This window comes from Pelobates fuscus, chromosome 3 (assembly GCF_036172605.1).
Source record: "Pelobates fuscus isolate aPelFus1 chromosome 3, aPelFus1.pri, whole genome shotgun sequence".
Taxonomy (NCBI): domain Eukaryota; kingdom Metazoa; phylum Chordata; class Amphibia; order Anura; family Pelobatidae; genus Pelobates; species Pelobates fuscus.
The window spans coordinates 269,104,094-269,129,330 of NC_086319.1; the positions used below are offsets into that span (position 1 = coordinate 269,104,094).

Consider the following 25,237-nt stretch of genomic DNA (forward strand, 5'->3'; position numbering starts at 1 on the left):
TAATTATGCAAATATATGAATACATTAGAACTATCTTATGCTTACTTTTTTCACAGAGCTAAAACGAAAGATTGTTTTCTTTTAATTTTTTGGGCAGTGTTTTATACGGTTTATCATGGAAGCAGAAGTATTTTTTATCAGCTAAACGTTAATTATTTTGACTATTAAACCATTTCAAGGGTTAATCATTAATATATTGCTCCAAAGTATGCAGTGAATAAAATGCAAAATGTCACATCAGCCCAAAAACATCCCATCCCAAAGCCATTTATACATAAGGCGTGATGTATATAGAAGAGTTATGGGACAAAGTTCGAAATGTGGAATTGTCAGCGGGAGCATCCCTTCTGTTTCTATGGTAACTGTCCCTCTTATAGAATTTTTCCCCCAAATTGCCCTTTATATATAACCCCCATTGTTTGAAACGTAATATGTGGTACTCTGGATGAATTAATAACCATCTCAGGCTGACTGGTGTCATCGTGAAAGCTGATGAAAACTAAGGACAAAGTCAGACACATGCAGGAAGGCAAGCACACAGTATGGGACATTATTCACACACTAATCGGAAGGCACTGTGCTCTGTCAGGTGGTCTAAATTGCTGGGAAACCTGCAGGTGGGGGCTTCTCATTTTTTTTAATGAATGAGTGTTGCTGGTAATTGGCTGGTGGACTGAGAGCCCTGATTGGCTGCTGATGCATTTTGCAGATTAGTCATGTGTATAAATGTAGTGAGCCCAGACCCAGCTCCCAGCAGACAAGGTCCTATTGAACAGTCAGACACAGAGAATGGTCTACAAGAACTGTCTCATTGTCCTGCTCCTGGTGGGCTCCCTGAGTGCAGAAACCGACTCCGAGCAGAATGATTCCCTGGGCACCAGGAAGGCCAGGGTGGCAGCCCACAACTCAGGTAAATTGGGCAGATTGAGAGATGGAGATTGGAGAAGATGCATGTTATAGGGCAGGCAGAGAGGACGTAATGATGCCTGTCAGTCTTTTTTAACAGGGTTAGAGTTACCTGGGGAATGGAAAGTGGTCCTGACATTTATATAACATTAGAAAATCCTCCAGTTATTGAGGGGATGTTGCACTGAGATGTCTGATTAAAGATATGCTGCATGAGCTGATTCTCCCCAGTCTGCACCATGTCACCTAAAATATATATTTTAATATATAAAGTGACTTGTATTCTGTTAAGATTTCTCACTAGAAATACTTCTGAGAAATGAAGAAAGGCTTTTTAATTACCTGCATTGTATACTATAGGCTCTGCTGGGAGTCCAGACTTTCAGTCCACTACTCCTTTAGTCAAAGTCTTCTCTCTGCTCCATTCTTGGTATGAAATGTGTTATCCTTTTACTTAAAGAGGGTGGTATTGGTAAGGCTAAATCTGAGGGGTATAACTTTCATTAATGGTTAGATTATTCCATTGACACTCCTAGGCAAAATCTGGAGTTTATCACTGGCAAACCTTCACCTGCAATGCATGCGACATGCTTCAAGCATACCAGCAAAATGTGTGACTTTTCTATCCTCATCACTGTAAAACATGCCCTGCCCATATACCTAGTCCTGATATGCTTCACAGTCTATGTAGTCAGCATCGCTCTGGAAGGTTGTTTAAATCAAAACCAAGTGATGCTGGCATTATTTATATCCCTTTGTACCTAAAAGGGCGAATCTGTATCATTATTAAACCTTTAACTGGCTGGTGTCAGCCGTGACGTCAGAACTTAATACAGCTCTGTTAGTGACTTATATGTATTATTATTTTATTGTGATTGCTAGCAGTGTTGCATATTCTGTACAGTTGGGGAAAGACAGGACAATATACACAAATACCTGTAACATCAGAATCCCTGTTTTATACAGCTGTATTTTAACCATTTCCCCAACATATGAATGTATCCATGTTGCAGTATCCCTGGTGATATGATGCTCAGTGTACTCCTAGTGTGCTGTTGTATTACTGCCTCCTGTAGGGGGTGCTGGTAAGACACTAATCTTCTAAATCAACACATGTAGTGGTCGGAATACTATGCCGGGCACAGCTCACTGGATTCAGCAGCTAATGCGGGCGCCCTGCTGGTTCTTACTGGTGTCCTGTGTGGCTGTCATGGGAACATTGTCAGTCACTGTAAGCATTATATAACCTGGTGGTAAATGACCACTAACAGGGCTGCCACCAGAAAGTTTGGGGCCCCTGACACAGCCCACGGTGTGTGTATAGTGAACGCAGAGTGTGTGTTTGTGTAGTGGATGTAGTGTGTGTGTGTGTGTGTGTGTATAGTTAATGCAGAGTGTGTGTTTGTGTAGTGAATGCAGTGTGTGTTTGTGTAGTGAATGCAGTGTGTGTGTATAGTGAATGCAGTGTGTGTGTATAGTGAATGCAGTGTGTGTGTATAGTGAATGTAGTGTGTGTTTGTGTAGTGGATTATGTGTGTAGTGAATGCAGTGGATGCTGTGTGTGTGCTTGTGTAGTGGATGCTGTGTGTGTGTTTGTGTAGTGGATGATGTGTGTAGTGGATGCAGTTTGTGTGTTTATGTGGTGGTTGTGTAGTGGATGATGTGTATGGTTGTGTAGTGGATGCAGTTTGTGTGTTTATGTAGTGGATGCAGTTTGTGTGTTTATGTAGTGGATGATGTGTGTGGTTGTGTAGTGGATGATGTGTGTGGTTGTGTAGTGAATGATGTGTGTGGTTGTGTAGTGGAGGATGTGTGTGGTTGTGTAGTGGATGCAGTTTGTCTGTTTGGTGTGTGTGTGTGGTGGATGTGTGACAAATGCTGCTGGGATTTTTTTTTTTATGTAGAATTTGTATAATTAAGAAAAAGATGTATTCCCCCCTCCCTGCCTGTTACCTGTAGCCAGGGAGGGGGGCACTGGATTCCCTGATGGTCCGGTGGCTCCGCTTGTTGGGGCAGCAAGGAGGAGCCCAGCAGACTGCCTCCACGTTCTCCCTCCTGCCAGCCACTGCCCTATGTGAGCCCAGCATGCATTGCGTGCCGCGGAGCGTTTTCATGACAACCCGCGGCAACGCTTGACTGCTGTGGCTTGCGAGAGTGCTGGAGGGGAAGGTAAGTATATCCAGGGCCCTGCTTGGAAGCCATGACAACCGTCATGGTTGACGGTTGACAACCGTGACAACCGTCATGGTTGTCACCACCTGATGGCGGCCCTGACGTTTTACAGAAACTGCAATGTTTACCTTGAGGGTTTAAACTCGCCTTCAGTGACTTTTACACTGGCAGCCACTGGAGGCACTGCACTGCAATGACCGACTAAAACGTTCGTTCATATCTAATGTACCTTCTTAGTGTAGGTCTTTCTACATTAATGATACTTGGGTAGCCCTAGTGAAAAAAGTAATTTTGGTTCTAAAAGTAATATAATCACCATGGGAACCAAATGAAGTTTGGATCAGAATGACTTTCTATATGGACACTTTTGTCTTTCTGCTGCTCATGTATTAAAGTGAGCCCTGAACAGATATTTTGGGGTAGGTTATGGGGCGTGCTGATGTTATAGATCTTTCCAATGCTTTCTGAATCTTTACTGCCTGTTGGTCACTGGGTTCTAGCAGCATTGAGCTGGTAAACATGCTGACTTGCATCAAGTAGTGTAGTTGATATATCTGCATCAGTGTTAATTTTGGTGGCAAATTTCAGTTTAGTTTTAGTCATAGTCTTTGGCCTAAAATACCATTTAAGTTTTAGTCGTATTTTAGCCATCTGAATTGTTTTACTCGACTAAATCTAAAAAAGATTTGTTGACTTAAATGTAGTCAACAAAATTAACACTGATCTCCATACACATGGCATTGTCGGATCACTATATTAACCCCTCTATACTGGGGTAAAAAGTCTTGGCTTCCAGCTCCATTTTAAGACTTCTCCTGGTCTCTTTCTATAGTGGAAGTTATTCGCTGTTTGAATGGAGCTCTGCAAGTTGGCTGTGGAGCCTTTGCTTGCCTGGAAAACACGACCTGTGACACAGATGGATTGTATGATATCTGCAAATCTTTCCTGTACAGCGCTGCCAAGTTTGACACTCAGGTAGGGTGACTTTCTAACTAAGGTGAGATTCATTATGGGATCCATCAATAAAAGGTATCTGAAGATGTTGGTGACAATTCAAGTGCCCCATATACTGTGAATGACTAGGTTTGTTACAGCATGGGTTTCATGCTGTATGTGCTGTATAATGACACTGGGTACAACAGTGTACCCATTCAGTACACAGATACTATATGAGCTTTGGGTAAGGGGCATGTTAAAGGTTAGGAGGGTGTAGGGACATTTTAGGATTGTGGGCATTTGTCAGAGTCTATACAGATGTTTAAACTGTAATTGGATAAATACTTGCAAAAACATAACATACAGGGATATAATTTCTAATTAGTGGGCTAATAGCTGCTTGATCCAAGGAGACATCTGACTGCTATTTTGGGGTCAAGAAGGAATTTTTTCCTAGTTTGTTGCAAAATTGGAAGCGCTTCAGACTGGGTTTTTTGCCTTCTTTTGGATCAACAGCAAAAACATATGTGAGGAAGGCTGAACTTGATGGACGCAAGTCTCCTTTCAGCTATGTAACTATGACAGAGATTGATGGGAGTTGCAGTCCAGTTGCAGAACAGCTAAACTCTATGCCACCCCTAAGTCAACTCTAATCATGGCCTTAGCTCTAGCAGCAACATTTAAAACAATACTGTTATTAACTAGAATGGTGATGTACCATTTTTTCTAACCCGCCCAATCACCCCTTTCTCCTCAGTCCGACGTGCATTCGTTGAGGGGTTACAATGAGTCCTGCAGACTAAACACTTCTGCTTTTAGAAGTGGTCATGATGCAAGCAATCTATATGTGCCGTGCTTTACACATGTGGCTTAGTCAGCCTGGAGCTCTGTTCCCAACAGACTAATGTGACTACTGTGCAAAAATTACGTCTATTGTGAGCACGCACTGTGGGATGTTGATGGACATAATCAGCTGTTTCTCTTGCAGGCAGCCCTATGTGCGCACCAGCAAGTAGAAGCCAGTTTGGACTGTTTGCAGCCGCACGGTCCCAGTAATGTCTCATTTTTAATGATCCAGCCGACCAACCCCTTGTCCACCACCCTTGTACAGCCATCCTTGTTTTCACAGTAAAATCCATATAAAATATATTGTATGTTCCATATGAGAAGGACTATCCACACAAAGATCTGTGTATTTAAAAAGTCCATTTCTTTTTAATTCTCACCATTCGCTTTGTCAGGGGCACCGCCCCATTTTAAGGAGCTCTGTGATACCCTGCCTCATTTATGCCTTCTTTACACTTTGAGTGGAGCAAGCTTAAAAAAAAGAATTTGCTACTACCTATGGTTCTGAATATGTGAGCATGAGTTATCTTCTGTAATATTCCCCTGAAATAATAACCAAATATGTTATTTACATGCGTGGGCATGCTGTATAATTGTACATACTCTCTGCCATTCCTTCAGTAGAACGCTATGCTCCTTGCATACAGTACTGCAGAGGTTAATCCAATTAACATGCTTTGTCTGACATGCCCAGCATGACATTTAAAATAGTAAGACATGATCGCTTAAAAAAATCAGTAGCTACCTTTAAGATTAAAGGGACACTATGGTCACCAGAACAACTACAACTTAATATAATGGTTTCTGTAGCCTGTCCATGCAATGTAACACAGCCTGTTTAACCCCTTAAGGACACATGACATGTGTGACATGTCATAATTCCCTTTTATTCCAGAAGTTTGGTCCTTAAGGGGTTAAAGAATTGCTGCCTAGTGACAGTCACTCAGACAGCCACTAGAGGTGCTTTCTGGATCAGTGCTGTACAATGTGCAGCATAAACATTGCATGGAGACGCTGATCCTTCCTCATAGAGATTCATTGATTCAGTGCATCTCTATGAGGAGATGCTGATTGGCGCGACATGGTCTTTTGACGCACATGTGCATTAGTCTCCCAATGCTTTCCTATGGGAAAGCATTGGATTGGCCGAGATCATCATTATGATGATCTCAGCCAAGGAGATGGTGTGGGGACAGAGCCAGCCAGGATGAGACACACGCGGCGCTAGAATAAAGGTAAGTTATACTTTTTTAAAGGGGACAAGGTGGGACTGGCCACCTAAAACATGTTTTTAACACGTTACACTATACACATTTGTTTTCCTGACACTATAGTGTTCCTTTAACCCCTTAAGGACACATGACATGTGTGACATGTCATGATTCCCTTTTATTCCAGAAGTTTGGTCCTTAAGGGGTTAATTAAAATCTGACAAAAAAGTCACTCCATCCCCCTAATGATTTAATCTCAATTACATCTTTATGGGAGTCCATGGGCACTTTTACCTTATACGGTTAAAACATTTGAAAGCATATGTCTCACGATGGTCCAGCTCTCAGCCTATTACTGGCACCTGACCCAATCCTTCCTGATAATTGCTGCGGCCAAGAAGAGGCAGTGTAGATAAGTGGGTCTACTGTGATAGGTCAATTACCACCTCAATTTGAATTAATTGCTTGCAACAGTAGAAGTATAGCATTGAGTTGCTGTACATTTTCAGTGGAATATAAATCTATAGATTGACTGAATATATGTGAACAGTGTGTTAGTTCTGATATATCATGTGACGTGTCATGACAAAAGTTATACAATTGGCAGCTGATTTTGACACGTTACATCCGTGCTCATAGAAAGCATAGTGACCTGGTCTAATATGTTCTGTTTACAGGGTAAGCTGTTCGTGAAGGAGAGTCTGAAGTGCATAGTCAATGGTATAAATGCTAAAATATTCATGGCCATTAGAAGGTGTTCCAGCTTGCAAAGGCTGATATCAGAAGTTCAAGTGGATTGTTACACCAAGCTGGATATCTGCATTGTGGCCCGTTATAATCCCGAAGCCATCATTGAGGTTCTAAATCTACCCCAACACTTTTCAAACAGGTGAGAACCGCGTTCTTCTTTTCACTATCTGGTTTTCAAACTTGGGCTTTAACCTAGTTAATAAATGGGGGGGGGAATCAAATTCTTAGTTACTTGTTCTTAACCCAAGTTAGTACCCAAAACCGGTTCACATACTACCGTCTGCATGACCCCACCGCTGGTGGGAACGTGCCTGTTTTTGTTAGTTTAGAGAACTCTGTGACACTGAGAGGAGCATAATGTTTTATATAATGTTCTTATAATTTATATTACAATTCAAAAATGAACTATCTAGCTAACATTGCCATAATGCCATGGGTTTCCAAGCTAATCCCAGATGTATCCGTTTAGACCCATCAAAACGATTTCAAAGCATTTTAGCATAGACATTGCACACAGATCTTACATATTGCCAGAAAACACAACATTAAATAATTTTCCAGACCTCTGGTTCGCCTTCTTATTGTGCATCATTCATTGATGTATGTCGGATTGCTGTGTGACATAATCTCAGTGTTGTGCAATGAGCTCAGACAAGTTGATTTATTGAAACATGGGTTTTGCTGTCACATTCACTGTATATACAGTGACTAAACCAATTGTCCTACAAAAGAAGCCTTGAACAATTCAATCACCCCTTTGTTACTGTTAAACGAGACAATGATGTATTTATGAAATTATTGGTGGTAAGCTTACTGGAAATTAAGATTAAAATCATTTGTTGCAACAATAAATGAGTACTATACCATTAATTATCTTGTTCACATTACGTATATGATACAATTTCTATTACTATTTGCATGCATCAGTGTTTAAATTTACATGATTTCATTCTCACAAACATATTTGGCACTGCGTGTATTTGTGAGTTGTGGGTAATGGATATTATACATATCTCTTATTTTAAAAAAAAGTGAAATAGTGGCTGATGGCAAAAAGAGTTAGCGCCCTTCAGCATGGAAAGATAAACGTTGCCATCCATTAAAGAGGATGAAAGAGAGCTTGCAATATTTTCCTTGCTACGTGAAATAATCTTTGTGACGAGACCAATCTCGCCACATTGCATTGGAGGAGCCTGGTTGCCCGCCTGCTGTCTTTGGATTATGGACCAGCAGTTAAACAGTTAATTTTACTGTGCAGAAAGGTTTATTCATGCCTTTCTGCACAGCCGTTCGGTAGATTTAGTCTACCGCACAAAGCGCCTTCTATTAGCCTCCCCAGAGCCGTGGGGAGCCGGCAGGCACTGTTAATTGGCTGCCCAGAAGCTGGCGTGTGCCGACAATCTACCTCCCTGAAGCCGCGGTTAACTGTGGCTTAACGAGCGTGTGCAGTCAATTGACCACCCAGTAGCTGCGGTTAACCGCAGCTTAATTGACTGTTACTGGGTGACCGCGATTACACTTAGCGGCCGCTAGGTGGCGGTGTTATGGAGCTCCCCGGACGTACAGCGGTGCTAAGCCCGGAATCAGTGCACTAAAAGCAGACACTTTTACATGCAGGCACCGCTGAACCTCCAGCCTTCCCTGCTTCTATTCGTGGCTGTTTAGCCGAACGCCGGATGGATCGGGACTTTTACTAAGGGAATGTATTTGACCAGATAGCTATGCCATGGAGCCTATTCATGCAATTAAAGACTTTGGCTCCATGGCAATTGAACTATGTTTATGGGATCTGAGCGCTATTCGGTAGTTTTGTGTGCTCAGATCCCAGCTATCTGGGGATATGTGACATGTATGGGTTTTGTGTAATAAATGTAATATTATGTTTTAATGTATTTTACTGTATTTGTGTCCCCACGTGTATAATGGAGTTTTGCCTCTGTCCTGGGAGATAATTGGATTACTTCCCAATTATCTCCAGGATAGAGGGAGGGAAATTAGGATGCATTGTGGGGATGTTTTACTTCTGTGTGTCTGAAATGTGATATGTCTGTCTGTGTTACAGTCTTCCATGTGGTCCCCTAGGGGAGTGTCCATCAGGTGGGAGATCTGCATAAATACTGGGCAGGTAGGCCTGAATAAACCAGACCACTGCTTGAGCCACAACACGGAGCTCTGTCTCGTCTTTGGGGAGATTTACTGTATGCTGTTAGAGACTGATTGCCAGGAGTGTAAGCCGCTTGGGTGCTTTTCCTGTTCGTCTGCTAGCAGCTATTCGTGAGGTTCCAGTTCGGGAGTTTGGAGTGCTATTTTGTATGCGGTTCGGGAGTTTGGAGCATTCCCTTGTATTCAGTTCGGGGGGTTGGTGTTCTACAGTAGCTGTGCCTGTATCTCTGGCAGTGGCGTCTCTAAGATTCATTTTTAGGGGGGGCACATGGTGGGCCAGGGACAAAAGTAGGGGGGCACATTTAACCCCGCCCTCACCGCAGTTTGACCCCTGCCGCATGTTAAGCCCCGCCCCAACACAATATTTTTTTTTTTTTTTATAATCCCTGGTGGAGAATTCATTATTTTCCACCAAGGATTATTAAAAAAACAAACACATTTCCCTTGATACAGTCCATACACACACACACACACACAGACTGCTGACCATACACACAGACACACACACTGCTGAGTCCATACACACACACACAGACTGCTGACCATACACACAGACACACACACTGCTGAGTCCATACACACACACACACACTGCTGAGTCCATGCACACACACACATACACACACTGCTGAGTCCATACACACACACACACACTGCTGAGTCCATACACACACACACACACACACTGCTGAGTCCATACACACACACACACTGCTGAGACCACACACACACACAGACTGCTGAGACCATACACACACACACACACAAACACAGACTGCTGAGACCATACACACACACACACACACACAAACACAGACTGCTGAGACCATACACACACACAGAGAGACTGCGCAGTCCACACACACAGAGAGACTGCGCAGTCCACACACACAGAGAGACTGCGCAGTCCACACACACAGAGAGACTGCGCAGTCCACACACACAGAGAGACTGCGCAGTCCACACACACAGAGAGACTGCGCAGTCCACACACACAGAGAGACTGCGCAGTCCACACACACAGAGAGACTGCGCAGTCCACACACACAGAGAGACTGCGCAGTCCACACACACAGAGAGACTGCGCAGTCCACACACACAGAGACTGCGCAGTCCACACACACAGAGACTGCGCAGTCCACACACACACACAGAGACTGCGCAGTCCACACACACACACAGAGACTGCGCAGTCCACACACACACAGAGACTGCGCAGTCCACACACACACAGAGACTGCGCAGTCCACACACACACAGAGACTGCGCAGTCCACACACACACACACACACTGCGCAGTCCACACACACACACACACACTGCGCAGTCACACACACACACACACACACTGCGCAGTCACACACACACACACACACTGCGCAGTCCACACACACACACACACACTGCGCAGTCCACACACACACACAGACTGCGCAGTCCACACACACATACAGACTGCGCAGTCCACACACACACACATACAGACTGCGCAGTCCACACACACACACATACAGACTGCGCAGTCCACCCACACACACATACAGACTGCGCAGTCCACCCACACACACATACAGACTGCGCAGTCCACCCACACACACATACAGACTGCGCAGTCCACCCACACACACATACAGACTGTGCAGTCCACCCACACACACATACAGACTGCGCAGTCCATACACACCCACACACATACAGACTGCGCAGTCCATACACACCCACACACATACAGACTGCGCAGTCCATACACACACACACACAGGGACTGCCGAGTCCATACACACACACAAGCTTCCTCACTAGCAGACAGACACACACACAAGCTTCCTCACTAGCAGACAGACACACACACACACACACAGGGACTGCCGAGTCCATACACACACACACAAGCTTCCTCACTAGCAGACAGACACACACACAAGCACATTAAGCCTACCTGTCACTGGAGCCTGTTGCTGGGGGTCAGGCAGCCATCTTCTTGCCTTTCCAGCAGCAGCATTGGCTGCTGCTTAAAGGCGGGGGCGGGGCTTATGTGCGGAAGGCGGGGCTTCGGTTGGGGGAGGGGCCTGTGCCGGGGAAGCTGCTGGGTGCTGAAATCACCCAGCACTGTTCCAGCTCCTCTGCCCTGCATCCCCTCGGGCTGTAACAGACTGTTACAGTCCGAGGGAATAGAATGTAAGAACATGGCCAGCAAGTTGCTGGCATTTGGGGGGGCCACAGCATGATGTAGGGGGGCCCCCTCTGCCCCCCCCCATGGCCCCCTCTGCCCCCCCCCCCCCCCAGCGACGCCACTGACTGGAAGGGGAAGATCTTCTAAACGGCGGTTTAACCCCTTTTATGCCTGGGGGTGCCGTTACAATCTTCACTTGCTATACACACTCTATCAAGAAACCTGTCAGGTTCCAACACTTTCCCGGGCTTACATTGTCTCCCTCTCTCCTTGCAGAGACACCGACACAGAGTACACCACTGAGAAACAGTCCTATCAATTTGAAACCACAAATTGGTAGCAAGCCTGATTCCTTGCTTCAGAAATGCGATGTCGCATTCTCATCACGGCCCTCAATCTCGCAGGAAAAGGTTTCCCCAGCTAGGTGTGGTGGCTGGACTGAGTCTCTGCAAGATCTGGCCTTCCTAGGCATGCATGCGCCAGGAAGGCACTCTCTTAAAGGGATAGAGGGCGGTCAAAAGCAGGTGGTGTCTCCGCTCTAGTGTGCTTATCCTGCGTTCTTTTATTACCTGGTATCTGACCCTCTTCTTGTTATATTGTTTGTTAACCTGTACTGCCACTGCAGACCTTTTGGCTATACCGACTGCGTCTCTGCTCATTCCCTATTTGTACTTAGTTTGGTGACTCTCTCGAACTACCTGCTGCATTTTGGGCTCCTTCCATTTAAACCTTACAAAACGATTCCTGACCTTTTCACATAATCCTTTTAACGGAGTCTCAAGCAGATTGTGCCGGGGCTCCAGAAGCAACCAAGGAATCCGTGATGTTAGCTTGTAGAGGATACGACACACTGTTTGCCAAAAGGAGGCATTTAAAGCACAACCGCAAACTCCCCATTTGCACAAGGTTGGATACCAAGCTAGCCATGTCCCGTTCCTTGTCCTCACTGATGTCATTGAAGGTCTCTTCCTCCACCCAGCCACGTACAACACCAAGGGTCCCCGAAAGGTGACAAGCCCCCTGTATTTTTTTTTTTTTAAATGTACACTACTGTTACACCAGATATGAGTTGCACTGGTGTGACACTGTGCCCTGGCAGGCCCTGAAACGCACACATGTGAAGGAAACTGACTGCTATTATATTACAGTCAAAAAAGTTTTGTTTTTTTAAATGCAAGCTATTGTGACACTAGATATGAGTGGTGGCACTGGGACCACCTTAAAAATATTGGATATTGCTAAAAATCATGATCACTATATACTAGACATGTGCAATTTGTTTCGGTCCGAATTAAAATTCGGCCGAATTTCAGATAATTCGGACATTCGGGTGCTTCCGAATGTCTGAATAGTTGAAGTGCCGAAATTACCGAATTTCCGAAGTGTAGTAGTGCCGAAGTTGCCGAAGTTCCGAGGTGTCAAAGTGCCGAAGTTCCGAAGCACAGTATTGTTTAAGTACGAATATACTTACCCAGTGAAAGAAGAAGAATGCTACACTGTATACAATTTCAAATAAAAAGTATACAAACATACAGGATTCAGCTGTAAGCATTTGCAACATTTACAACAATCAAGTAACACACATTCATATAAAATGTAAGTTACTAAGCCAGTCAGTGTAATGACAGGAATTAATAAGTAGATAACTCCCATGGTATTAGGGAGCTATCTACTAAAAGGCTGAAAGACCTAAATCGGTCTTTCAGCCCAATTTACTAATACTAAGTAAAAATTACTTAGTATAAGTAAATTATGCCCCTACTCGCTATACCGCGAGTAGGGGCTTGTCTATTAAACAGTGAGCAGTCTGTAGCTGCTAACTGTTACACCTGAGCGGGTGGGGGCCCTAAAGTAAAAAAAAAAGGGGGTGAGGACCTATCGTTTTTTTGTTTTTTTTATTGCGTCGGTTATTATGGATTTTTATTTGGCCTTTTTTGGGGCTGAAAACAGAAGATTTTAGAAGAAAGAAAACATCGAATGGTAAGTGTGTTTTTATTTTTAAAGGTACTTTGTTAAATGGTCCCCCCTCATTATTTTTAGGGTGAGGGGGGTAGGTAGGAGTTTATTTTTTGGGGGGTGACTAGGGGTTTGGGGATCCCTAGTCACCTGGGGGGAGGGGGGTTAAATTTTCATTTAGGGCCCCCACCCACCGCTCAGGAGTGGGGGCCAGGGGGGAGGACAATAGGTCCCCCCCCTTATTCTTGTTTAGGCCCCCACCCACCGCTCAGGGGTGGGGGCCAGGGGGAGGACATTAGGTCCCCCTTTATTCTTGTTTAGGGCCCCCACCCACCGCTCAGGGGTGGGAGCCAGGGGGGAGGACATTAGGTGTCTCCCCCCATTTGTATTTAGGGCCCCCACCCGTCGCTCAGGGGTGGGGGCCGGGGGGAAGACATTAGGTCCGCCCCCCTTTTTTTACTTTAGGGCCCCCACCTGCTCAGGGAGGGGGACCCTTTTTTATTTTTTTTAACAGTGAGCAGCCACAGGCGGTATTGCGAGTAGGGGCACAATTTACCAGTACTAAGTAATTTTTACTTGGTATTAGTAAATTTAGCTGAAAGACCAATTTAGGTCTTTCAGCCTTTTGGTAGATAACTCCCTAATACCGTGGGAATTAGGGAGTTATCTACCAAGCGGCTGCAACAAAAGTCCAGAAAAGTCCAGAAATGCGGGAGGGATAATGTATAATAAACACAGGTTACTGGCTATGGGGGGATAATGTATAATAAGCACAGGTTACTGGCTATGGGGGATAATGTATAATAAACACAGGTTACTGGCTATGGAGGATAATGTATAATAAACACAACAACAAAAAATAATAATACAAAAAAAAAATGAATGCAGCTTCAGAATTAATCTAAATTGTATGCTGTCTAGGAGGTGGGAGGGTCTGGGAGGGAGGGTCTGCTGCTGATTGGCTGGAATGTGTCTGCTGACTGTGAGGTACAGGGTCAAAGTTTACTCAATGATGATGAATAGGGGGCGGACCGAACATCGCATATGTTCGCCGTCCGTGGCGAACACGCTATGTTCGCCAGGAACTATTCGCCAGCGAACCGTTCGGGACATCACTATTTATGAACCCTAGTCACACCTCCCTGCATGTGACTTGCACAGCCTTCCATAAATACTTCCTGTAAAGAGAGACCTATTTAGGCTTTCTTTATTGCAAGTTCTGTTTAATTAAGATTTTCTTATCCCCTGCTATGTTAATAGCTTGCTAGACCCTGCACGAGCCTCTTGTGTGTGATTAAAGTTCAATCTAGAGATTGAGATACAATTATTTAAGGTAAATTACATCTGTTTGAAAGTGAAACCAGTTTTTTTTTCATGCAGGCTCTGTCAATCAAAGCCAGGGGAGGTGTGGCTAGGGCTGCATAAACAGAAACAAAGTGATTTAACTCCTAAATGACAGTGAATTGAGCAGTGAAATTGCAGGGGAATGATCTATACACTAAAACTGCTTTATTTAGCTAAAGTAATTTAGGTGACTATAGTGTTCCTTTAACGTAAAACCACAAGGTTCCTTGTGCTTAATAACTTATACTGGATAACAACTTGAGAAGCTGTCACTTTCTGAGAAATATCAGTTCTTTTTTTAAAATGTTATGATTGGTATAGCTGTCTTCACTACCCAGGTGCTGTTCATTCATTGGTCACCCACAGCATCATAAATATGGAATAATCTGTTTGTTTTAGCCATAAGTCTACTTACCTGTAGTTGTAAAAGTTTAACCCCTCTTTACTTCTTGTAACTTCTAATTCACACTTGAAAAACAATGCCGCTCTATATTTATTGAGTGGAACAATGCATTCTGATTCAGGGAGCAGAATTTTGTTCATTTAACACAGATTATGCAGTCTTTAGGGGAAAGCTTTTTGGGTGCTCTTAGTTACAAATAATAGGGGGCTTTTGATCAACCTGATTCTGTCAGAGTTGATCTTAAATAAAGGTTGGATGGAAGCATAATCTCATAGGTTGTCAAGATTACTGAGATTTTATTTCTAGAAAATCAAATGTGGAAATCCAGTGCATCTAGTATTAAACTACCTGGCTCATTCAAGCCATTTAACCATCCAAGAGTCCATAGATCTGTTAAAGTGCCAACCTTTGTCTCAATACAGGTATTACAACAAACTGCTGGGCAGCCTACTGGATTGTGATGAAGAAACAGCTACTGCTGTGAAAAACAATTTAATGGATCAGATTGGACCCAATCTAGCTAGCCTCTTTAAAGTTCTGCACGGTGACAGGTGTCCCCAGATTCCACCCAAAGCAGACTTCAACCGCAAGAGAAACGTGGACCCCCAGAAACTACGGGTCTACCGAACCAACCTTCGTGGTGCAGGAATTGGTCACGACTCCTTGGAATTGGACTAGCAGGAGTCCTGGCGGAAAAGGTGTAAATGAAAGTACTGAGAGGGGTAACATAAAAGTGGACTACATGTTCCTTTCTGGATTTCAACATTTTAAATGTAGCAGTAGTTTATCTGTTGTCTTGTTTGTTTTTTGCTTTTTTAGATTGAAAATTAATGTATTTTTTAGAAGGAGCTATGCGTTGAGTATGGTTCAATCTCCTTTAATTACTATTTATTTTGGGGTGATCAGAGAGCCCATAAGAAATATACTTCAGAGGGGTTTCTACTTGTTTTGCTGCCATGTTTTCCATGCGTTACCCTTTTTATTTTGTAGTGTTGAAGATGAAACTTCTTTTAATGCTCCACTGGGGAGAGAGGGTTCCAAACTACAGCTAATGTTACCTTAATATTTATTTAGATTTTTTTTTTGCATGAACATTCTGTATCTGTTGTCCAAGTATGTCACAGATGATTCCTTCTGCAGTATTAGAGGGGTAATGTCTCCTCCATGTGCCTTAGTTCTATTACTGGACCTGGTTTTATGCAAGATCTTTTCCAGAATATTGGTTTGTTCATAAAATCGTTAAAGGCAAGTTTTGCTATAGAGAATGTAAATTTCATGTTTAGCATCCTGACACCAGGATGTATACCAGCGTGCAAGAGGCTGGCTTTTGTTTTCCACATCTGAGCATTTAAAATTCTCTATCTTCTGTTCACCTAATGATAAATATACTTTTTAATAAATGGCAAACACTTATCTATATCAACTGGCATATTTATTGGCTGATTAGAGTCTTGTTTCATGAATATACAAAATCAAGAAAAATGAATATATAATAATATTAATGCCAGGTTAACAAACACAATCAAATATGATATAATTAAAAACAAAACCGCAATCTACAATATAATCCAGTAAATGATAACCTTGGTAGTCCATTTTCTCGTGGAGCTTAGACTTCGGCTGCAGCAATAAATAAATTAATTCCTGAGTAAGCCATTGATGGGTGTTGCTGGCATGTTCGATGGGTGTTGCTGGCATGTTCGATGGGTGTTGCTGGCATGTTCGATGGGTGTTGCTGGCATGTTCGATGGGTGTTGCTGGCATGTTCAAGCAGTGTGGTGATCTGTTCTACTGACTAAGAATGTTAACTTGGCTTCATATAGTCTAACAGACCATAAAATAAATCAATATAACAAAATCTCTGAATAGGAAGGTGTTAAATGAATATTTCCATTTCATTACATATTAGCAGGGTCAACAATTAACCCCTTAAGGACCAAACTTCTGGGGTTAAAAAAAGTATTTGAGTGAGACTATTTAAACATTCTTTTCAAAAGAGTAGGTTGTTAAAGGCGTCATGAGTGCTAAAAGACATTTTAAAGATATAGCCTAATTCATCCATCAGCAATGAAAACCTTTCTTAAAGCAGTGCTGCCACTTTGCAGGTTTTGTTCTTAAATTAATCTCTTTTTTTGTTGTTATAAAAAAGAAAAATGTTAAGGAAGGAAAGAAATCAAAGCCTCACAGGAAGATATAAGAAACTGCATCAGAGGAGCATAAAGGAAATCTATTCCAGCATTTTGAGTATTTTATTTATATATAGTTTTTAAAGGGCCAGTAAAGTGGCTCTGTCACCAAAAAGAAACTTTATCTAATCTGTTTCCACATATCCCGCTGTGTCTGAACCTCTTATTATTTTTTTTCCTAAGTGGTCTTATTTTCACAAAATACATAAACAAAAGTAGGGTCTGCGTTTCCTTATGTATAGCAGTCAGTCTTAAAAAAAACACTTGACAGATCATAAAGCAAGGTTCTGTCTCAGTCAATCAAATTTACCCACAATCCATTAGTGAAATCAACCACACAGAAGGGGAAACAATAGACAGCATGGCAGAGGAGAACAAAATGGCTGCACCAAAATAGTGAGATCCAACAAAAAGAAGAATTTATAATAAAAATAAATAAAGGCAAGGAGGGAAGAATCATCATTAAGGTTACATAAGGCATTATAAAAGAAACCAAAAGAAGGGGGAGTGGGGGGGGGGGTGTATGACAGTGCCACTTTAATTATTTAAAGGGTTACTCCAGGCACCACAACTATTTCAGGGATTAGAATAGGTCATGATGCCTGGAGTCTGTTTGTGCAGCATTATACATATTCACATTACCTCACTTGTGTTACCATAGCTCGGTGGTTAGCTGTATGTAGGAGGTATTTCCTTGCTTCCTTTGTAACCCTGTGCTATTTAATAATAGATACTTGGACTCATACCAGTGCCTTGAGCACTGACACAATTACTGAACTAAACTTTATACAAGTTTACAGGTCTCCGTTCTGAGCACAGCTTGTACTTGGGCAATCAATTTCCCTTTTAGAAGGTCTAGCTAAATCAGCTTCCCGGTCTCCTGTTTTGCTGTTTTTGGAGAGACTACAATAGAAGTTTCATCACCATTGTTCTCCGAGTTGGAAAATACCGCAGGCAAAGTCCTCAAATCACTGGCTCTGATGAAATCCTGGCAGTGTGTCGAACAGGTGGCTGATGGCGGGGACAGCACTCACCTGTCTGCTTAGGGACAGCAATACAAAATAATGACATCATGCGTAGGAGGAATACTACCCATGGAAGAATAAATATGTTCTGTATTATTGTTCCATGTTGATGTGAGTGGTGGCTTCCCAATGAACACCGTCACATCTAACCTTCCTAAAATAAAGTATGTTCCTAGGTCCCCGAAATAACCTGCACTGGAGTTTCTGGGAAAAAAATAAAAATAAACTTACAATCATATACGAGAGCCAAGCAAATAATACCGGCATCAACAATGAATCCATGACTCCAATCTGCGTCTAGCACCATGATAAAAAGGGGGCACCTTGTTTGTCAGCAGTAACATTACAATGTGTGAGATTATATAAATCAAACAGCAGTATACCTGCAAATCTCACGCTAGAGAACTAAACATGCGCTAGAAGTATGTGTCGCAACTGAAGAAGACACTCAGGAGTATAGATAAATGACAGCCCTTTAGGGAGCCAGTATTTCTACAAGTATGTGTGTAAGGGATTTTGGACTTTTTATAGTCTAAGCATCTTAAAGTATTCCCACAGTAACCACTTCTATTGAATCACATAAATGGCTCAACCAAATTAGGTATGGTAATTAAAAACTATAGCAAAAATTACAAGTTTTATTAAAGCGAAATTTACCATATATATGTCCATAATTTCACTATCAATTGCTTGTGAAGAGGGGAGGGGGATAGGGAGGGAAGCAATTGCAGTATGAGCATATATATACAAGCAACTGATAGTGAAATTATGGACATGTAAGTCATGAAATAACTACCGATTACTTTGCCTTCCCTCCCTACCCCCCTCCCCTCTTCAGTGAATAAAGGGTTTAAAACCCTTTATTTACACAACCAAGCCCCCACAAGAGGGATACGCCAACAGTAGATACCTGATTCGACTTCCGCAACAACCCACACCCCACCAACCCTACCCACCTCATCACCCCCCCCCCGTACCCTTCCTCCCCCCCATCAACACCAAAGGACACCAACCCGACCCACACCAAACATAATAACTCTGAGAAACCTGCACCCATCAACACACAATTGCATGCCCAAAGAGATCAAGAAGACAAACTCAAACACATAACCCCCCGAACCTCCAACATAAGCCTGACACCCACCAGGTATCAAATAAACACCACAGTGTATGAGATGCACCAGACCAAGCACACCCAAGAAGAACCCCCCTGATACGGGGAACAGACCAGATAGACACCCTCATAAGAGGGTGAGTCAACAAGCTGCACCCTATGGCCTGGTCCAACACAGGACCCAGCCCCAAAACTCAAAAACGCACTTCAGATATGGCCAGGTAACACTGTGGAATGAATCTCTTAAAGGAATAGATCCACTCCTAATCCCGCTGTTCTCCACCCACCGTTTGTAAAAATGGTTAAACAAGATAAACAATGAAATTACAAATGAAAAGTATACAACAAGGCACCCTTTCCCCCAACCCTCTTATTTCTGTACCCCACCCCAAACCCAAAACTAAACAATAACAGAAGTCGATAAGAAGGCAGTAAATGTTTATTTGCTAACAATATATACAGAAACTATCGACGAACAACTGATCTGCACGTTTGGATTGTTTGAATGCTATAAAAGCCCATACATGTTTTGTGAAAACTGTTCCACAAACTGTAACTCTCCCCTCCCCCCCCCCCCGTTTTCTTTTCTGTATCCCCACCCCATGCAACAAAACCTTTTCAAAAACTTAAAAAAAATTAATTTTATTTTATTAAAAAAACTTTATTTACTTACCTGATCCCAGCGCTGATGTCCTTTGGCACTGGGCTGAAGCTCCTCCCCCTCCTCCGTCCCGCCACTAGCAGGGTCTAATGTGCATGTGTGGCATTTGCCACGCATGCGCATTTGACCTCCCCATAGGAAAATATTGAATCAATGCTTTCCTATGGGGAAAAAAATCTGACGCTGGAGGTCCTCATGCAGAGCGTGAGGACGTCCAGCATCAGATAATGGACCAAAAGTCCGTTTCAATTCCGGAAGCCCTCTGGTGGCTGTCTGGTAGACTGAGGGCAGACTTAGAGCTGCAATGTAAACATTGCAGTTCTCTGGAACTGCAATGTTTAACATTGCAGCTCTAGGTGCAAAAGGGATACAGCACCCAGACCACTTCAAAGAGCTGAAGTCGTCTGGATGCCTACAGTGTCCCTTTAATTGTTTGCCCCTCTAATTTATGACTATTTCCTCTTGTTGTGGTAGTTTTTCTTCTTTTAAATATAGTCTCCTCCTTTACTGTGTTGATTCCCTTTATGTATTTAAATGTTTCTATCATATCCCCCTGTCTCGTCTTTCCTCCAAGCTATACATGTTAAGATCCTTTAACCTTTCCTGGTAAGTTTTATCCTGCAATCCATGAACCAGTTTAGTAGCCCTTCTCTAAACTATCTCCAAAGTATCAATATCCTTCTGGAGATATGGTCTCCAGTACTGCGTACAATACTCCAAGTGAGGTCTTACCAGTGTTCTGTACAATGGCATGAGCACTTCCCTCTTTCTACTGCTAATACCCCTCCCTATACAACCAAACATTCTGCTAGCATTTCCTGCTGCTCTATTACATTGTCTGCCTGCCTTTAAGTCATCTGAGATAAGGTCAGGACTCTATCAAATATTCTGTACTCTGCCCTTAGGTTTTTACGTCCAAGGTGCATTATCTTGCACTTATTCACATTAAATATCAGTTGCCACAGCTCCATTTTCTAGTTTACCAAAATCATTTGCCATTTGGCTTATCCCTCCTGGAACATCAAGAATATTCTGGTCAGGGATGTACTTACCACAAGGCAAACAAGGCATTTGCCTAGGGCGGCACTTTCAGAGGGGGGCGCCAAAAAATGCCACTCCAATTTCCTAGACAAATGCCTTGTTTGCCTCATGTTTTGGGGCTGTCCACCTTACCGTGAGTGAGTGGGTGAGTGAGTGTAGCTGCCAGTGTGTGTACCGTATATACTCGTGTATAAGTCGATCTCATGTATAAGTCGAGTGCAGTTTTGTAACCAACAATTGTGAAATATGCTATGCCTCGTGGATAAGGCGAGGGTAAAACTTGGGGCTATGAAATTCTGTGATTTTTATAATTATATACACACACACTCATACAAACACACACTCTGCATTATATACACACACACACTCATACAAACACACACTGTGCATTATATACACACACACTCATACAAACACACACACACTGTGCATTATATACACACACACACTCATACAAACACACACTCTGCATTATATAAACAAACTCTGTGTGTTTGTGTGAATGCAGAGTGTGTGTTTGTATGAGTGTGTGTGTATATAATGCAGAGTGTGTGTGTGTGTAGTGTGTGTGTAGTGTGTGGGGGGAGGGCATTTTTATTATTTTTTATTTTTTTATTTAAATATTATATTACAATTATTTTTTATTTTAATATTTTTTTATTAAATTTTTTTATTTTATTTTATTATTATTTTTTATTATTTAAATTTAGTTTTAGTCCCTGGTGGTCCAGTTGTGTGTACTGTGCAGGAGGGGGGCTGGCAGGAAGCGTTTACTTATCTTTCCTGCAGCTCCTGTCAGCTCCTGTCAGCTCCCTTCTCCTGCGTTCCGGTCAGCTCCCCTGTAAGTCTCGCGGTCTGCGTGCCGTGCGGAGCGTTGCCACGGTAACCCGTGGCAATGCTCTGACGCCGCGGCTCTTGCGAGATTTACAGGGGAGCTGACCAGAACGCAGGAGAAGGGAGCTGCAGGAAAGGTAAGTAAACGCTTCCTGCCAGCCCCCAACAGGACCGCCGGGCTTGTAATGAGCCCGGCGGTCCTGGTCTGTATTATGGCAATGTAAGTTGCCATAATACAGACATTGACTCAAGTATAAGTCGAGTGGGGGGTTTTCAGCACAAAAAATGTGCGGAAAAACTAGACTTATACTCGAGTATATATGGTATGTCATTTTATGTGTATCAGAGAGGGTGTGCCTGTCAGTGAATGGGTGTGTCAGTGTGTGTCTGTCAGTGAAAGTGTGTGCCAATGACTGTGTATCTGTCAGTGAGTGTATATCAGTGCATGTATCAATGAGGGCATGTGTCTGTCAGTCAAAAAAATGGCCTTGACACAAATTTGGGGGGCCCGAATTTAGTCATGCCTAGGGCAGCACAAATCCAAAATACACCACTGATTCTGGTCATAAGAAAAGACTCTCATGTTTTATCCAAGTAATAACACAGACAAAGATCTGGTTCTTCCCCAAATCCTCTATTGATTAGTGTTGGCTAGTACTACAAAACCCTTTTTTAAATGGATTCTTGTATACTGATTGAGGCAGAAACAAGTCAGGATACAACTATCAAAGAAGTCAGCCTGTTTTTTTCCATTTTTTTCTGTCTGTTTGCTACTCTCACCACTTACCCTAAACCAAATCTACTTAAAACTTACTTTAAAATTCGATTTACCTAACGTCATACAGCACTCTTGGAATGTAAGTTTGAGCATGGCCCTTAGCAACTTCTGTTCCTGTATGTGCAAGTTGTGATGTTGCAACTACTTGTTTGTTAGTCCACCTATTGTACATACCTGCAGAATATGTTGGTGTTTACATATAACAATAACAATAAAAAGCAAATCAAACACAATTAGAACCATTATGCCACTGTTTCTTAACCTGTACATCATTATCCAAAATAGGTTATGTCTTTGCTCTTATGTCTTCCTTAATTGTAGAAGCATTCAGTCCAAAATATGGAGCAGGCTATGCACTTTACTTCTCATAGACAGCAGAAAAAAACAACATAAAAATACATTAAAGTCTCTTTACCACTAGAGGGCAGAATTGTAATGTTACATAAATATGTTCGAACTTTGCTCAGTGAAACTGAATGAGGGCCATGCCATTGGTTGAAGATGTTTGCTTACACATTTTAGATGGATATGTCTTTCATTGTCAGATTATCATACACATCTATGATTTCACAGTTCTTCATCAAGACAAACAGCTTATGTTTATGGGCCAAGTATCAACTACAGACTCAGGCAGAGAATACAATACATATTAACCATGGTATATAGCCGAATGGTGACTGTCTTGCCTTATTTACGGTGGTCGATTGCACATGTAATATTTGGGTTGACAATCTCATGCGGAAAAGTTAACTGTGATTAATAATTAGTTTATTAAAATGTATATAAGATGAGCTGTTGAAATCAGTCGCAATTCCTTCCATTTGGTTTAAAAATGTTATATTCTCCATGTGGGAGTAGAACCCACACACCCTGACTTAGATTCAAAGAGCATTATATACACTTATCACTTGGGCTTAATTAAATCAAAACACTATTAAAAAATTTTTGTTCTTTTTCTGGATCAGACATTCATCCTCATGATCACATGGCATTATGGTCATTGTCTGTCTCAGTATAGTATCATATCATATTGCATAACTTGAGTCATACACCCACAATATGAGGTTCTCTACTGACTGAAATCCTATGGATAAGCTTTCAAAGCAGTCTGCATAATTTATAATATTCAAATGTTAAAGGGACACTATAGGTACCCAGACCATTTAAGCTCATTGAAGTGGCCTAGGTGCAGAGTCCCTGTCCCAGTTAGTCCTGCAATGTTAATCATTGCAGTTTTTGAGAAATTGCAATGCTTACATTGCAGCACTAAGACAGCCATTAAAGGTGCTTCAGGGAGTTTACAAGACTCTGGGTCCCCTAAATGACACTGAACGTGCATGAGGATATCCAGCATCAGTGAAATCCCCATAGGAAAGCTTGCCACGCATGCGCATTAGTTTGGAGGTGGAGTGGTTAATTTGGTGAGTAAATAAAGTACCATTTCTGAGTTAGTGGGGTGGGTGTGAGGGAGGGGGGACCAGAGGACACTGTATTCTTAACACTAGAGATTTTCTTTAAGTTACTGATGTCTCTCACTTAACCCGGTCCTCTTTTGCTGGCAGCGATCCTTTTACATGACATTCACTCCCTGTTCAATGAGCAGCCACAGTACCATACCCACTACTTTTCAAATTCAGCTATTCAGCAGTACCAGCTAGAATTCATATTCTGTTTATCGCATTGACATAATATGTGATAATAATTCTGGAGCACTGGAGCACTATGGCACTTACCATCCTTGCACGTAAGTAAATGAATAGTAAAAGCCACACTCCAGCAAAACATTACTCCATATTTTAGTTCAAACTCACAACCTCCGCACTGTCAACACTTTCGTAAAAGAAAAAACAGCAACCAGAACTTTTGTTTGTTGGTTGGCTACATTGGATTTAGTAAGCCAAGCACTGTGGGTTAGAGCCCCATGTGGGTGTTTGAGTATTTCCTTATGCAAAACAAAGGAGCTGTGGCTGATCTGAAATTCTTTGAATAATGTTTTCAAATGGCTCTGAAAACCGCAACCTGCTCAAAAACTTTACACTGACATCCAGTGAAAAACTCTACACAAGGGCCTCCATCATCCACACAAACACATACATGATTGGCAGCATACATATACCTAGCCACTTACAAACATCTAATAATACACACATGCAGAATTATCCATTTATAACTTGACACACACCAACCCAATCGCACACTACAAGAAATGCATAGACATTCCCTAGTATAAAGATGCGCACAATCAACTAGACATACTCAGAGAGCGAGGGAGAGGGGATATCTGTTGTCCCTTATTAACATCAATATGCTGTATTTTGGGGCATGGGCACATTTTTATAGTTATTGCACACAAAAATGAATGTTTTGCAGAATGCAAGCCTGCCTCCTTAGCCACGCCCCCTCATGCCAGAAAGACTTCCTTATTAAAGATATGCGCACAGTCTCAGCCCCAACAGCACTGCGTGAAATGCTTTTAATTTTATGGCAAGACAGGAGGCTTCATATTTGCTTTATCCTTCTTTACTGAACCTCCCAGCAGCAAAGAAATAGTTAACAATATTTTAAAATAGTTCAACCAATCAGAGTACATATCAGTATTATATAGTCTTGTGAAGCTCCTCCCAATTCCTCTTTCTTTGCTGCTTGCCTCCCAGGTGAGTCTATTCCAATTATTGTGCCTTACTTCATACAATTAATACCTTTATTTTTCTCATTAGTGTCTTTGATACTATTTAATA

The 25,237-nt window shown here is 42.4% G+C and overlaps 1 protein-coding gene across 1 annotated transcript; it reads left to right on the forward strand.

Moving 5' to 3' along the window:
• The first annotated feature begins 740 nt into the window (after window positions 1-740).
• STC1 (stanniocalcin 1) lies at window positions 741-16,279 on the forward strand. Its single transcript, XM_063445534.1, has 4 exons — window positions 741-910; window positions 3,911-4,053; window positions 6,749-6,960; window positions 15,283-16,279. The coding sequence occupies exons 1-4, from the start codon at window positions 790-792 to the stop codon at window positions 15,536-15,538; spliced, it is 732 nt and encodes a 243-aa protein (XP_063301604.1). The 5' UTR covers window positions 741-789; the 3' UTR covers window positions 15,539-16,279.
• The last annotated feature ends 8,958 nt before the right edge of the window (window positions 16,280-25,237 follow it).

What these genes read in the sequence shown, in the direction of transcription:
- STC1 (XM_063445534.1), top strand. Translation starts at nt 790, where the DNA reads ATGGTCTACAAGAACTGTCTCATTGTCCTGCTCCTGGTGGGCTCCCTG. An exon ending in GGTGGCAGCCCACAACTCAG is followed by an intron (nt 911 to 3,910) that starts GTAAATTGGGCA and finishes CTCTTTCTATAG; the next exon opens with TGGAAGTTATTCGCTGTTTG. An exon ending in CTGCCAAGTTTGACACTCAG is followed by an intron (nt 4,054 to 6,748) that starts GTAGGGTGACTT and finishes TTCTGTTTACAG; the next exon opens with GGTAAGCTGTTCGTGAAGGA.